Source organism: Podarcis raffonei, chromosome 4 (assembly GCF_027172205.1).
Source record: "Podarcis raffonei isolate rPodRaf1 chromosome 4, rPodRaf1.pri, whole genome shotgun sequence".
NCBI classification, from domain to species: domain Eukaryota; kingdom Metazoa; phylum Chordata; class Lepidosauria; order Squamata; family Lacertidae; genus Podarcis; species Podarcis raffonei.
The window spans coordinates 47,924,293-47,941,557 of record NC_070605.1 but is presented as its reverse complement, the minus strand read 5'-3'; the positions used below and the strand labels follow the sequence as shown (position 1 = coordinate 47,941,557).

General features: G+C 41.2%; 1 protein-coding gene across 18 annotated transcripts in view; it reads left to right on the top strand.

Moving 5' to 3' along the window:
* ROBO2 (roundabout guidance receptor 2) overlaps positions 1 to 17,265 on the top strand; it is a 968,715-nt gene that overhangs the window by 131,976 nt on the left and 819,474 nt on the right. For 17 of the 18 annotated variants that reach the window (XM_053386491.1, XM_053386489.1, XM_053386490.1 and 14 more), the window contains exon 1: positions 13,923 to 14,064. The exons of the other annotated variant lie outside the window; for it this stretch is intronic. In XM_053386491.1, coding sequence (XP_053242466.1) covers positions 13,938 to 14,064 — 127 coding nt within the window. In that variant the 5' untranslated portion in view covers positions 13,923 to 13,937. Of the gene's footprint in view, positions 1 to 13,922; positions 14,065 to 17,265 lie in introns of those variants that run through there. 18 annotated transcript variants of the gene reach the window in all.

The following is a 17,265-nucleotide window of genomic DNA, read 5'->3' as shown; positions in this document are numbered from 1 at the left end:
CTGTTTCTCATAAGGCTTGGTTTCCAGACCCTTGATCACCTTGATTACCCTCATCTGCACACGTTCCAGCTGGTCGACATCCTTCTTAAATAGTGGTGAATTGCCACATACCAAATCACATGTCATTGACTAGATCATATGTCTCATGGTCAGAATGACTTTACATTTTTTTGTTGTGAATTCCTAGAAGCCTTTAAAAAGACACCTTAACTAGAATGAAACTTGGTGCATTTTCATTCTAGATGGTTGTTGCTGTTGCCCACTTGATCTTATCACTGTTAAACATGCTTGGTAACTTATTCACTGGAGTACTGCACTGCGCTCTATAAATTGCTCCAGTTACCAATTTTGCTTTACCTGTACTTCTGATTTTTTCCAAGGCCAATTAAAGATGTTGGTTATCTTTAAAGGATAACCTGACAGTTAAGTCCAGTCACAAATGACTCTGGGGTTGAGGTGCTCATCTTGCTTTACTGGAGACAGTTTTTCTGGGTCATGTGGCCAGCATGACTAAGCCGCTTCTGGCGAAACCAGAGCAGCTCACGGAAACTCCATTTACCTTCCCGCTGGAACAGTACCTATTTATCAACTTGCACTTTGACATGCTTTCAAACTGCTAGGTTGGCAGGAACGGGGACCAAGCAATGGGAGCTCACCCCATCACAGGGATTAGAACTGCCGACCTTCTGATCAGCAAGCCCTAGGCTCAGTGGTTTAGACCACAGCGCCACCCGCATCCCAATTTTAAAATATTAGAATTTAAATAGTGGCTGTAAAAGGCAAGTTTGGAATTTCATCTGTAAGACTGTTTATAATGTGGTTACTCCACTCATGGTACTCCTGCATTAGTATTGATAGTTCAGTTGTTTAGAGCATGGTGCTGATAATGCCAAGGCTGCAGGTTTGATCCCTGTATGAGACTACTACATATTCCTGCATGGGGTTGGTCCCTTCCAACTCTGTGATTCTATGATATAGAGCCTTCAGCTGAAACAAATATGTCTCTCCAATATTGGTCTCTATAGCCACAACAGACACTATAACTCTCCAACAATTTGACTTCACCCCCAAAGGCACATTCTTCCATTGTCTCCCGAGACAGATGGATGCTAACTAGCTCCGCTCAACACAGACGTATCAGTTAAGTCAAAATTCTGTATTTCAATAGCATGAATGAAAACAATTCATGAAAATGGTTACAAATAATTACACATATAAAATAAGAATTAATATCCAATTCAAAAAATAACAAACAGAACTACCAGCGAATCAAATCTAATGACAACAGAAGCTTACATTGAAGGTACCCTGGTATCTGAGCCATTTAGCAGGGGTGTGCATTTGGCTGAGGCAAATCTTGTGTCCCAAGCCAAATTGGGCAGATTTTGAAAGATTCAGAGCTGAATCAAGCTGCTTCTGATTTCTCAGGTTTGCCTTGGAACTTTGGAGATCCCAGCAAACTCAGACAGACTCAGACTGTATAGGACTGCAGCCTTAATAAATTCCAGTGATGTTTTCTTCCATAAAAGAATTTGGATTTAAGTGTGTGTATTTCAAACAGCACAGTAGCTTATGCACTTCCAAATAACATATGAACTAGATTTGCTGTTTCGAACCTGAATTATGCTTTGCATTTCCCAGATGTAATGAAAGAAATAATCCACACTGAAGGGATTATAGTTATAGCAGAGTGGGGTGGCGATTTAAGGAGGGTGGTGTGACACTGATTCAAAACCAGCTCAATTACTACACAGAAAATTCTTAGAATAACTAAAGTTCCATCGTCAGTCTTTGACAAGCCATATAAATTTCATTTGTTGCACTTTCCTGAAACATTGTGCCATAAACAGAATAAAATTGCAGGCATATAAGATTTCCGACTTGGACAGCCAAATTCAGTTTACAATGCATGTATGGTGGCTGTCAAGGAGCTCAACCTGTTTTATTTGCTGCCTGCCTGTGACAGCACACAGTTGTCCAGCACTTGGAATGTCACAATACGAGGCTGCTTGGGGGTGGTGCAGGTCACAAGCAATGCAGGCCTGTTTTTGAAATTGAGTTGTCACTGCCAGTGCTGAAACCTGAAATGCTTGAAAGCCACTCAAACTCAAAGTTGCATTTCTTTAAAGAAATAGTTACCTTTTTATAATAATAAAAAACCAGTTGAGTATAGTTCTGTTCCAGAAGATGAACAAAAAAATTATTTATCTATACATTCAATATATTTATATTCCACCCTTCCTCCCAAAAGATCCCAGGGCAGCAAACAACAAGTGATGAGCCAATGAAAAACGTCTTTAAAGCATTTCACATATTCATTCAAAAATAATGACCAGTTGCCCTTAGATATTCTTTTCAGTTACTAGTGAGCAAATTCATTGGAAGTATATCAAATTCAGTGTGTGTGTGTGTTTGTGTGTGTATAGGTAACTTGCATCTTACACTTATTAAACATACACTCTCACAGCTTTACGTGCGTTTCTGAAAAAGAATAATAGTTGTTTTTTTAAAAAAATGCCACAAAAATGGCTTGCATGGGGGGGGGATAGAAAATGGGGTGCAAACTATAAGCATGGCGGCAAGGGGGTGGAAGGAGAGCATGATAAAATGGCCAGCAATCCCAGCAGCCTTCATAAGAGTGTTTGGGTGTGGATAAGGTGGTTGGAGACAGTGAGCAGAGGAGGCCAGAGAGACTTGCAGAGGGGTTTGGAGAGACATCAGTAGAGGCTGGAGTGTGGAAGAGGTGGTTGGAGAGAGTGATCAAAGGAAGCCAGAAAAACATCAAAGGGGTTTGTAGTGTGGAACAGGTGGTTGGCAGAGCTTCAGACTGCAGAATGGCCCCAAAATGCAAGGCAAGTACAGCTGCTGAGAAAACAAAGAAGCGGAGGGTGGGGTGGCTGAAACGAGTCCAGCATCCATGCCATCAAGGTGTGTGAGAAGGCGATCCATGGGACTGTGGCAGCAAGCACACCACTGACTACAACGTTGACCAGCCAAGTGTGGAAGAAGGCTTTGGTGAAGATGAATAAGGTATTGAACTTGGGCTGGAAGGAAGATATGAACTAGAAATCTGTTTCTGTGGGTGGCAGCATCTTCGGCCAGAAAGGCTCTGAGCTTCTATGTCCACTTTAAATTTTCCATCACAGATGGGGACCAGTCTGCCAAAGAATTTAAAGCCAGCTCAAAATGACTGAATTACAGGGGAGGTTGCATCTATAGACAAAGAGGCTACAAACATGTACCCTGCCCAACTGAAGTGGCTGCTGGACAATAAGGCGTATCTTCTAGAGCAAGTCTTCAGTGCAGAAAAGATGGGGCATTTCTGGAATAAAATGGCTGAGCAGATTTAACATTGCCAAAGTTGAAAAGCATGCTCCCCGCTTCAAAGCTGCCAAGGATCAAGTGATTGTACTGATCTGTGGCAATGTGGTCGGACACTTAATAAACACAGGCTTGTTGTACAGATCTCCAACTCCCATGCCCTAAAAGGAAAATATAAAGTGATGCTGCTTGCGGACACTGCTCCGGGGCATCCTGAGGGATTCCACATTGCACACAGGGAGGTAGAGATTGACTTTCTCCCCTCCCCAATACATCTTCCCTCATCCAACCTCTGGATAAAGGTGTTATTCAGTGCTTCAATACTGCTTACATGACACTCTCTTCTGTATGATCTACATCAGGGATGTCCAACAGGTAGATCGCGATCTTCTGGTAGATCTCTGCGATGTTTTTGTCAATCACGGTCGATCGCTGGCCCCCTTCTGGCCCCATCCTGCCCCGCCCTACATTGTTGGAGAACGGAAGACGGAGTTTACAAACAGAGGCTGTCCCCCCCCCAAAGCAATTCTTTTGTGATTTGCTGTTTCTCTTCAACATTGCTCATTGCATCATTTATATCAAACTGGCAGTGGATGCACACTGGCGTAACTTGTAGAAGGGATGTGTGCATGATTTCAAGGGATTTCCAAGCATTGCCACTGAAGTTGAGGACACTGTGAAGATGATCAGGTAAGTGGGTGGTGATGGCTTTGTTGACCTCATCCAAGAAGTGGAATAGCTAATTGAGGGCCAATAGGTATTGAAGAACTGGAAGAACTGGTCAGATCAAGTTCAGAATGTGAAGAAGAGGATGAAGATGGCACATGAGCCAGCAAGCTGGAACCTGCAGAAATTTTCTCAACTCTTCCACATCACAAAGCATGCAAATGGTCTGATTGTAGAGGTTGACCCCTCCATGGAATGCAGCCTCAGAATAATCCATGGGATTAGAGACACTCTGAGGCCATATGACATGTTTGATGAGCTCAAGACACAACAGCAGCAGCTTCCAACCACCATGTTCCTCACAAAGAAACCAGCAGCAGCACCAAATGCTCTGGCTACTGGTCAACCCCCCTGGTCCTCACATCATCTGTAGCATCACCCAGCAAGGGAGAGGAGGAAGAAGACTAAGCATCCCATTTCCCCTGATGGACCAGCTTCTATTGTATCTTTTACATTCCCTCATCATATATCAGAAAAGGAAACCCGGGGTGGTGGTGTCCTAAGCATTTATAATTCCCAACTTTATATGATTAATTTGCCCTACCTGACAGTACAAGTAGGCTAACAATTATATGCTGTAGTATAGAAAATATTTTCAAAAGTTACCATAAATGAGTCAAATTGATGGCAGTCCTCAGAGACAGGAATGTAATTATGACTGTCAAAGTTGTATTCGCTTCACTGTCAATCACTGTGATGGAGCAGTACTTGGCCCTTGAGGATGCTTGAAATGCAAAATGAGCCATGAATTGGCCAAAAATCATCTGGAGGTTGCACCTGTCATTTCATGACCTTAAAAATAGATGAGAAGCTTTAGAGGAATATTAGGGTTAGGAACTTGATACCACCACCTCTTCCACCAAATAATTTGGCAATTAAGAGTTAATCAGAAGACTTGATGTACCCATTTTAGGATAAATAATTTGAGATTGCAAAAAAGTGGTCCACCCCTGCAGATATTAGGGACTCAGCATTGGTAGAAAATTGCATTTCCCAGGATTCCTTCCTTCTGGAACGCTGCTGTAGCAGAAGCCCAGGTGGAAGAGGGAGTAGGAAGCAGAAGCCTTAAAAGGAGACACAGAGGTCTAAGACCTTTCTGCCATGATTGCCAGTTTTGGAAAAAGAGAATGAAATAATGAAGAAAGGACTAGAAACTGGTGGTAGTGGGTGAAATTCCACTATGAATCAATACAAGACAACATGAGCACAAGCCCAAATTTAGAAGGCCCTAGACTCAACTTGAATTATGGAGAAGCATTTTCCTTGGTGAATTTTTTTTTCTGAACTCTCTGAATTCAAACATTGACTTCATCATGACCAAGAACCTGTTGGATAATGGAGCCCCTGACAGATATAAATTTAAATTAACAAGTATGATTATCCTTTCTCAGTTCGCATATGTTATAATCCAAGGCCAATCCACACCAGAACAGTCAAACTAAAATTCTGTTTGGCTTCAGCCAGGATTATGGGGTTCTGGATCTCTTTAAAGGTTAAGGCATGTTACTGTTTTAGTGTACATAATTTTATGTACATAATTTTAGTGTACATAAAATGCTGTATTTGAATGCATTGTATCTGAAATGTTGTAAAGGGAAGTTTACCTTAGCCAAGAAGTTCCACTCTGGCAAAAGCATCAGTGAAGGCTAGTATAGAAACATGAGCTTCAGGAAGCTGAAACTTGAAAAGCCAGTGTATGCTTGTTGGAGATGGCTAGCAGCAGCAGCAGCAGCAGCAGCAGCAGTTGCAGAGTAGATCCACAATGATGCACAAGCTTAGGATCTCCCTCTGAGAACAGAGAGAGGGAAGTTTATTGAACTGCATAATGGACTGAACATCATTGCTTGTTTTCAATCAGTTACTTTGTTACTTTGTGTTTATCTTATTGTAACTAGTATTTAAGAATGTTCTGCAGTAAAGTTTTGAAACACATTTTTGTGGTAGAGAGAATTCATTTCTATGCAAGGCCCTGATCAGGGATCCCGCTGAACAAGTCTAACAATTAGTGCATACTTTACTGACAACAGGATTAGATAGTAAATGGCAGTCAGAGGGAAATAAATGCTCTAATAATTGTTAAGAAATTCACCTTCTGTAATATATTTTTCATTGCTTAGAATTCCTGATCTTTTAACTAAAAAAATTAGTGTCATACCATGCATCAGTAGTAATATACTAATGCAATAAATATAGAAAATCTCAGATAATATAATGATTAGGGTCCATTGCATCCGTGTGATAGCTAGCTATATCTAACCCAGAGATGGCATATTGCTTTCAGGAAACTGAGCTTAAGAAAATACAGGAGGTAAATGCTGGGAAATGACCCCTTTATGTAATCTGTTATATGCCTGGAAGAAGGACAGGAGAACAGAATGTGCAAAAGTCTGTAAAAGAAAGTAATTGTAGGCCTTTGTGGGTCATTGAATTTTAGAAGAGAGTTTTATAACTTACAGCATCCTTCTTGACTGAAGAAAGGTTATGCAGTATGCAAGGGCAGAAAAGAAGACATGAAGCGAAAAAACCCAAACAGGCAAACAAACTGCCAGGCACAAAGCTGCTTATAAGGTTGCTCTTGTAGGTGAATCGGGGGGAGGGGATCATGAAATCTGTTTCAGTATCCCCAAATTTCTTACCCTACAAAGGTTGTTGGCCAACACCTTGCATCAGCTCCAGCCATTGTGGCCAATGGTTAGGGATGATGGGAGCCGCATTCTGAAACCTGTAGAGAGCATGAGGTTGGGGAAGTCTGGCCTGTTGCTTTGGGACATATATTTCATAGCATGCAGATACTATCAATGGAAATGGAAATGGGGATCAGAATACATATATAGGGCTGTGTCTAACATTCTTTGTCCGAGGATTCTTGGGCTAGCTAGGTTTTCACATGCAACAGAGAAATGAACCCATTGCATCAGCTGTGCTAATGGAAACTCGCTGCACAACAGATTGTGGAATCTTTGGTGCAACAAAGTTACCAGCAACCACTTTATCCATCCTCTTGTGCAACAATGTTCTGCCGATGGAAAGCATTTTGCCTGTAGAACAAGCACACCACTTTTTCACAACAGTCGATGACCATTTTTGTGTGGGAGTTCCGTTTCTGATTACCACACACAGTGGTGGAGGATGTATGTGCACCCCACCCCATTCTATCCTTTTAGTGGCATGCTTTGTGGTGTCTTCTGTCACTTCTGGGTTCAGTGCTGGGCGTGTGTGCACGATTGCGCATCTTTTGGAGTCCTTTTGGACTATGAGGTCTCCTTGTCTGCAAGTATTATATTTTGGACGAACATTGAATCTAACTTGAGATCTGTCTTTATGAAGAACCATCTCAAATTAATTATTGGCTAGTGGGTTGTAAATAGGCATTCAGATGCTACTATGTGCACCTCACCTTTGGTTCCTAGTCACAATAATTTACTGTCTGTTTAAAGTGGAATTGAAGACTACACAATTTAGTTCACATTTAGATTACCTCTCAAGCACTATATGTCCTAAACCTGATTGATAGCCTGGACATCCAAACTGCTGGATCTTGCTGAATTTCAAGTACACAGGATAAATCATATCCATTTTGTTTTTTACTATCTATTTTACTTTAAAGGGGTAGCCAAAGACCTAGAGTGAGATTCAACACAGTGCAAGGAGGCACCTGCTCATGCACTGGGGCATCTTCTTCCTCTCCTGCTAGCCTGCAGCCCACCTGGCACCACCGAAACCTTTTCTGGAGAACTGGGGCTCCTTCTGGACCAGTTTTTGGCAGTGTGTGTTTGTAGGGTGCAGAGGAGAAAGCAGAAGTCCCATTACATAAGCAGATTCTGCAAGTGAGTAGACATCTTTGGATTTTGACCCTACTTTATAAGCAGGATCCCCAGGTTTGTATTAAGAATTATATGAGCGAAATCCATTCCTGAGGGTTACAAAAACTCTCCAGAAGAGCATGTACTGTAATACACATACAGCATGCTTACTGTGTAGCTTGGAACAACTAAACTCACAGGACAGGAGAAACACCCTGAATTATTTACCTGACTTCCTTGCATTTTGCTTTTGGTTTTGGTCCATTTCCCCCCTTGAATTACCAGTAATTGTAGTTCTTGAAATCATTGCCACAGTATGGATGCTTCTTAAAAAGATATTTTGTGGGTGCATCATTCAAAAAGAGTGGAGAGCCTTTGATCTTCCTGTTAAAAAGGAAAGAGCTGCCCAGGAAACATGCTCCATCAGTGCAAGAAATATGAAAGTAAAATGAAGATCAAAAAGGTAGAGTGCAAATTTGTAATAACATCTACTTGTAGCATTCAATACTTTTTTCCTTCCAAGGTTTTCAGTTACTTTACAAGTGTTAGTGTTAATTAACAATAATCTCATGTGCATGTATTAATTCCATAAGCAGGTGAAGTCTTTTACAATGGCCACCTAAGATGGGGTTGTTAGGTTTATTGCTAAATAATGTTTCCCTAGATCAGATAGCTGACAAAAAGAGCACAGTTGAATCCACCAGCAAAGCAAGCAAAGCCTTCCAAGCAACAGACTGCTCAAAGAGCCCAAGTTCAGAGAAACCCATTGATCAATGGGACATTCTTATTGCAGTTTGTATATTAACGGTTATTACTTATTCAGACTTGAAGGCTTTTTTTTTTTTGCTAAGTACAGATAAGAGTTCCTTTGTTTTCACCTAGAAATTCAGCAGCTGGTAGGTTGAAATGAAAATACTGATGGCAGACAATCTGATATAGAAATTGGGGTGTTAGTGTTTTTCCCCCCGTACTCCTATTCAGATACGTTTTATCTGCATGCTATATTCAATATGAATATTTAATCAGAGATATAGCGTATAAAATCTCAATGCACTAGAAAAGTGGAACTTACATACCCATGGGGTTTGTACCTGAATGGGCATGACCTGAGTAATCTCAAATGAAAATCTTTAAATATTCTTCATTGCTGCTACTTGGTTTTGTTGCTCTTCTAGTATTCATACTTGTGGTGTTCCCCATATAAGTACAAAAACCACAAGGTGGCACTGTACAGGGAGGTTTGACTACTTAAGAAAGAAAATAAAGTTTTGTTCTTGCATAGCATAGAAGTTTGGGCCCTTTAAAAATTCAAAATGGTGTTAGATAGTGTAAAGAAATGGCAGCTTCTATGGGTTGAGTGAATGGAACATTGGGCTGAATTGGAGGTTAAGGTTGAGTTAGAGGCTGCATTCACGCTGCAGTTTATTCCATTCTCCTGACATTTTCCTACTTGTTGTTTTGTGCATTATATTTGAGCATTCACAAGGTATAAAAGCCACTTCTGGAAAACTATTGGAATGGAATGGAATGTAGCACAAGTTTAGCACCCTTTTCTGTGTTATTTGATTCTGGGCGGGGGGCTGGGGGAATCCCCTTAACTCAGAAAATTGTAGGAACTTTGTATGACAATTTTCCTGCCTTTGTCACACGTTGATGCACTGGTGGAGGAAGAGGAGCACGGAGGGAGCACACCACCCCAGCAGCGTGATCCTGGTGCGGTGCCATCGTGGCTGCTCCCCCCACTGGGTGCCATGCCCCTGCAGGCGACGTGCCATGCCCCCAGGATGTGTGTCACACCCCTGTGGGCGGCACGCCAGCCTTGCCCCTGACTGCTCGCTGCCCCCCCGGTGCTGGAGCATGAAGCTCCGCCACTGGGTTGATGCCACAGTTGCTCAAATGATAAGCTGTGAGGCAGTATACTGGCTTGCCCTGCCTCCCTACCTATTTCAATGCTCATTAGGAAAAGGTAAAGCCTATGTTGGAACTCTGACAATGTAGAGGATAGAAAGAAAGCAACTGGAAGCAATTGGAAGGGGAAAATGACAGGTGAGAGAAAATTATGCACCATCATCCTACCCACTGTAGGGATGGAAGAGAGTTTAAGGCAAACCAACCAAATTCACAGTTCTTGATCATATATGCAGCTCAGAATGCAATCATTGGATTATTCAAAAAGGGATATTTCACAAGGGTTTTATAGCTAAATGCATAGAAAAGCATACATAAATGTTTTGGGGAGAATGCATACAAAATTAATATTTTAGGGGATGTGCATCCAAATGGATGTATTTTACTGTAAAAATGCATATAAATCAAATGCATTTTTTTGTAGTAAATCTCCACAGAAAATTAGATGGCATAAGTGGAAACTGGACAAAGAACAGAAGCAGCCTGTTCTTTAGTCCACTTGCAGAAAAAAACTACACTTTCCCAACACTGGTTTGCAGAAATGTTGTCCAGATACAATGCTGTTCCAGAGGCTGGATTATCTGCATTCAGTTCTAAGAGTTGGATAGTGAGTCTGAAACTTGTGTGTGGCTTGTGTGCTTAGGAATCTCATTGGTTTTACTTAGCATCATAAGTAGATTCTGGATTGGGGCCAAAAATATATCTTTGGGAAAGACTCAGATCCTTTTTGTATTACACATTACTCAAACTGAAGGCACTATTTATTTTAATTGAGGCCAAGGCCACAGGTAGCCCTAAATCAAGATGTGGCCAACCTCATGAAAAAGTAATGTTGCCTTCCCCTTCCTTCATTCATTGTGGCCACATTGCCACAACAGGTGAAATGAAGGTGATTGTCCTGAAATCACAGTGATTAGAAGAAATACAAACTATCCAAAGAATGTAGGAAGTGATGAATTATAGGACCAAGTGTAGGTTCAAAACTGAGGGGTGCTTGATGATCAAAATGTTAGCGGAGGAAAACCTACAAGCATCCAGGAACTTGCAAGTTTTCATTCACAAACTTAAGATCACATACTTATATGCTAAAAACACAAGAAAATGATTCTTTATTAATCCACTGGGAGATGTCACCAGGAGTCTGGGAGTGAGGTTTCTCTACCCAGCTCAGAATTCCACCCACAGTGAGGTGTGTCTGTCTTTACAGACATCTCTTTACAGATTTCATCAGTTGCTGAAGATGCCCCTCTTTACCCTGGCCTTTGAAAACTGAAGAATTGATTTTGGTGTCTTCCCTGTAATGTGTTGTATGAATTATTGATTTTGGATTATGGATGGGATTATTGTTTTCATTGTGGTTTTATATGCTATAACCTACCCTTGGACCTTCTATTGAAGGCTTAACAACAACAACAACAACAACAACAACAACAACAACAACAACAACAACAATAACTACAGCAACATCAGCAAATACACACTCACCACACATGCCACACACATATGCAGACACATTCAGACAAACACAGCCACACATATTCAGACACACATATGGTTTTCTGGGGTGGGAAATTAAGGAAGGGAAGCTCTCTTCTTATCTTTTAAAAGGGCCTCTACTCCCTTATTGGGCACTAACACTCCAAGAAGACCTTTGCAAACAGGAAACAGACTTCCCACCTGTTTCCTGAGCTCTAAAACCTTGCAGTGCTGCTATTACTGCAGGAACCTCTTCTTTCTGTTTCCTGAGCTACCTGGGAGGCAAAAAGGCCCCATTTACAAATAAAAAGTGGCACTCAACTTGAGGACTGAAAACATTTTGGAAATCTAGAAATACCAGAAAACCTATTTGGGAGGTCTTGGAGGACCACATAGAAATACTTTGGGGGACAGATATAGGCAATGGGTAGGGTTAAAGGTAAAGGTACCCCTGCCCGTACGGGCCAGTCGTGTCCGACTCTAGGGTTGTGCGCCCATCTCACTTAAGAGGCCGGGGGCCAGCGCTGTCCGGAGACACTTCCGGGTCATGTGGCCAGCGTGACAAAGCTGTTCTGGCGAGCCAGCACCAGCGCAGCACACGGAAACGCCGTTTACCTTCCTGCTATAAAGCGGTACCTATTTATCTACTTGCACTTAAGGGTGCTTTCGAACTGCTAGGTGGGCAGGAGCTGGGACCGAAAGACGGGAGCTCACCCCGCCGCGGGGATTCGAACCGCCGACCTTGCGATCGGCAAGTCCTAGGCACTGAGGTTTTACCCACAGCACCACCCGCGTCCCTAAATGGGTAGGGTTAGCCACCCCTAATCTAGGTAGAAAAATGTAAGCTGAAGATAACGTCCTAGATCTGAAAAAGTTGATGGCTGTAATGCAATATTAGAAGTAATGTCCTTGGTGGAAGAGAGAAGTCTTTCTGTTCCACTTCAAGACTTGGTTAAAAGCTGACCACATAATTTTAGATGCATGACTTGGATATTTTAAACTATTATCCCATTCTCTATTCAATGACATGACATTTTTATTTCCCCAATTTACATCCATAGGATTTTTTTCTAATGGAATTGACATACATATGCATCTTCCTATATATATAAAAATGTAAGTCTGTTGTCATGCAGCAGTTTGTGTGGCCACCAATAGGTGGCTACACCAACTCCAGTGTGATGGCAAGCAGCATGAGCAGCAGGTAATCTAGGCAAGGTGTTTAACATGAGGGGAGGCACTTCACAAAGCAGTATGGCAAACTGCTCTATGTGTAGCACCTCACCCCCTATTAAACATGGTTTTAATTTTACATGCACAGAGACACACTCTACCTGCTTTAAATATGTAATTTTATATCCAACCCTATCCACTAGTTCCTTCTAGGGTGTCATGAAGAACCACATAGCTGTATTTTCAAGCCTTCAACTACTTATCCCCAAAAGTGCGACCAAGGAACATGAACTTGAAAATATCTACTCTACATACACACATTTGGGAAGGAAACATCTTTTATGAAAAGTTCAAGTTCTTTGAACTTTTTCCCACTGGAAAGCTTTGGAGTTGGGGGGTAGGCTAAGTTCAAACAAGATTATTACTTAATTAACTAGGAGCGATTATTTGGCCACAAATGGGGAAGGAATCTTTTGTGGGGGTTTTGCTACAAATTCTCCCTAAATATATGGATGCAGACTGTGTTTTCACCTCACAACCTGTTTTATAAAAGCATAGGGACAAGCAATATCAAAACATAAAACAAACAGACCAAAATATTAGTAGCTGTATAGCTATAACAGGTCAGATTGTGTGTGTGTGTGTGTTCTTTACTTTCTTTTAAAAAATCCAGAAGCCTGTACTTTTCCATCTCATAAATATTTCAGATAAATCTATGAATAATTAGTGCAACAAAGATTAAACCTTCTTCTAAAGATGCACGGTGAATGAAGTAAAGCACTGCTAACATGCAGCTAAGTCTTGAGCATTTAGACAGTCTGAAGCAGGAAATTTCTCGCACACAATAGAGATTAAACACACTCGGTGCATACAGTATTCTCCTCAGCATTCTGAATTGGGACTATGGCGTAGCAGTTGTTGTCTTGAGCAGGTTTTTCTTGGTGATTTTCAAGCCTGGTGTTACCTACCCAAGTGGCAGTGACACCAGCTTTCACCGAAGCCTTATTACTCTTAAAAGAGCAATTTGGTTGGTTGCACGGCTATTAGGATCAGACAGCCAAGCTTAAAGCTGTCAGTACAACTGCTTCTCATCTGTTCTCTTTCTCTCTCTTTTTTTTCTTTCTCTCACCCCCCACAATCCTGACATCTTTTCTCTGTTCTGCTGGACACCGGCATTACTGTTTTTATCATTTTCAATCACGCTCACACTGAAAGCTGACGAATATATTCCCACTGAAGCCAAAGTGAGGAGCACGAAATTCTTTTATAGCTCCTATAGTAGCAGCAGCAACAGCAGCAGCAGCAGCAGCACTAGCTGCATGTTGTGTGTGGGAAAAGCTGGATCACAGAGAGATGTGGCGTTCCTCAGGGCTACTTCACTAGATATTACTTCAGAATGGCAAAGCCGCTCCGTGTACTGATTTTTCAATGATTAATGACTCCTTTCCAAGCAAAGACTGAATGGAGAAAGTGAGGGGAAAGATGTAAGGGGTGGGGGAAGAGAAGACCTGTGGAAAATAACTTGCGGAAATGTTATCATCAGAGAGACAGAGGGAAATTACAATGCTTGAACTTCTTTTTATTTTGATGCTGCTCTTCTCTGGACCAACTCTAAGCAAGCTAAGTAGGACTAAATCAGGCAAACACTGGAAGGGTGGTAAGTGATAAAAGTTTTATAAGGAATGTCAATCGGAAACCCTGAAAAGCAAACAGGGCTCATATTTGATTTCTTGTTAATAAATATATTTTTTGGAAATGGTTGAGATTTTAATTAGTGTCTAGATTTCAGATAAATTCTGAATGGAATATAGAATTGAATCTAATGTGTTGCTTGTACATTTTCCTGTGTAAAGCCTTTCCTTCCAAAAGGGAAGTATGGACTTAAATAAGCATGAATGCATAAGAGATCTTGGCATATCTGGATAAAGCTTTTGCCATGTACATATTCTAAACAGGTGATTTAGAAATTGGTGTACTTGTGATTGTGATAGCATTGTTTGCTTGTTTCAGAATGGATATGGGAGAGGGGGAAGGGAGAGAGGGTACAGATGCTTGAGTCTATGTTGCCTGTAAAGGCACTGTAGGCTCCCGAGATTCACCTGTTTTATATATATAGGTACTTTATTCTGTTCAATGTACACATTATTAGTACACATTATGAAATTGTTGGGCAGACATTTTTTCAGAACATGACTGTTACGGAAATGCAGTGCCAGCATCACTAATGGACTGGCTGAATGTATCAGTGTTGATGTGTTAATAATGAATAATTGCATTAACTTTATTGAATTTATTTTATTGTGCTAAGAAAAAAAAACACCTCTTACAGCTTTTGAAGGCTGCAATCTATTTCTTTCCATACTCATAAACTCAGGAGGATATGTATGCTATTTGTGCTGTTACAGCTCACTAAATATTAATTTTGCTAAAGTTTGCTTTGTTTTGCTTCTGGAAAGTAATAAATTGATATCTATGGGAAAACATGGAATAAAAATAGTTGATAATCAAATAGTAAATAAATATCAATGATTTGGGGGAAAAAGTGGTTGTAGCAGATGCTAGACAGTATTCACCTTCTCTTTCACCCCAGATGTTTCTTGATATTGTTGATTGGAAGCACCCCAGGACTTGTGCACCTCTCCAGTTGATCACTGCTTCAATAGCACTTTCTGGTTTTTTTATACTGTCAGTGTTGTGATCTGAGGTTAAAGAGTAACATCAACATTAAGAAGAAGTTTTAATAATTCATCACAACATCTCAGCAGGAGACTCTCATCCCATCCCTCCCTCCCCCCCCCCATCTCTCATTGCATGAAAGACTTTACAAACCATCCACGTGCTGTATCTTCAAGGGAAAAGTTCCAGCAGGAAATTAGCCTGAAATGTGTAAAGCACAAGGTAGCCAACAGATTATGAATCTGTCTTCTTTTGCTTTTGCTTTATTTCATTGAAAGTTGTGGCAGGTGAACATGACTGGCTTGCTTATGACATGTTTTATTTTTCTTCTTATGTGTACTTGATACCCGTGCAGAAGAACTTGCTGTACTTCCTGCCTGCCAGTGTCAACGGAGGCAGGGAATGTGGTTCATGAAATGCAGATGGTGTGAAGCTGAGTTGTGACAAAGGCCTACAGTGAATTTGCAAACTAATCATGTTAGCTTAATAGATAAGATCCCTGCCTTCTCTGGTAGCTATAGGTTTCTCCACACAGGCACATCATCACATCACCTCCACTACATGAAACAGACTTTCTCTCATGGTCACTCAATAATGATATGGTTGATAAATGAGCAGAAATGCCTAAGTTGCCCCTTGATGGTTGTGGCAAGGTAGAAAGCAGAGTGCACACCCCTGCTTGGTTTATAAAAGCTTGTGTCCTTATTAGTTGTTTCTTGATTGTGTGCAAAAGGTCAACTGACTGTTTTGCTGTGAATAAAGTTTCCAATTTCACAAGCCACCACTCAAGGTATTTTGTGGATGTTTCTGGCAATATCTGACAATGGCAAGTTAGGCATTGGATAAATGCCTTGTATCTCATTAGTAGGAGAAGCTGAGATGAGCATAGGGAAATAAGAGGCTGCCATAAGCAGAGTACTTGTGCATGAACGGATCCTTAGGTATGAAACTGAAGTGCTTTGCTTTGGCTATACAAACATTTGGTAACAAACGTGTACTGTACAGTTTTCAGAAGTTATATGGACCCTATACAGAGGGAATGCAATGACGGAACAGATTACATTAGATTCATTAGATTCAATGACGTTAGATTCAATGACGGAACAGATTACATTAGATTCATTAGACAGGATAGAGAAGAGGGAAGAAAGAATATTCAAAACTGACATATCCGTTTGGGAAATATATTTCTCTATATTCTCCCCCACTTCCACTTTGGCTCTAGAAATCTGGAAAAACCATGAGCACATGGGTTTTGTAAACATTTGTACTTGCACAAACATGTTCAGATACTGAAAGTTCCACAGGTGACAAAGAACCTGTCAGGCTTTTTCTTTGTTGGCTCACATCTTATCTGTGGTTTTGTTGTTGGTTCTCTATCTCCCAACAAGGTACTGATTTTTCCAGTAGTATCAGGGGACAACATGTTTACTACTCATAGTTTGTTTCTTGTTCTGAATACATGGTAAGTAGCAACTGTTCTGAATGCTCAACATTTTGTTGTCAGTTACTGTTGTTGAAAGAGGTGCCTTAGTTCTTCTAATAGTTCTTTCCCGCAGTTAGTACCGAGAAGAATTACACTTGCACAAAACAATATAGGTATGATAAAATATTGTTTTATTTGAAGTCTGGCTTGATGAATAAGGATCTGCCAGCAGCATAAGTAAGAGCTGCTGCAGCATGTGTTTCCTCCACATCTTTCCAGTAATGTTAGAAGGTCCAAGGCACCTGGGAACAGACCATAAAAGGATTCCTTCACACATAATTATTGTCCTATATTGTAGGATAAGGACGCGGGTAGCGCTGTGGTCTAAGCTACTGAGCTTCTTGGGCTTGCTGATCAGAAGGTCAGCGGTTCGAATCCCCATGATGGGGTGAGTTCCCATTGCTCGGTCCCTGCTCCTGCCAACCTAGCAGTTCGAAAGCATGCCCAAAAGTGCAAGTAGATAAATAGGTACCACTCTGGCGGGAAGGTAAACAGCATTTCTGTGCGCTGCTCTGGTTTTGGTGTTCCATTGCACCAGAAGCAGCTTAGTCATGCTGGCCACATGACCTGGAAAAACTGTCTGCGGACAAAGGCCGGCTCCCCCTGCCTGTAAAGCGAGATGAGTGCCGCAACCCCAGAGTCATCTGCGACTGAACTTAACTATCAGGGGTCCTTTACCTTTACCTTTATTGTAGG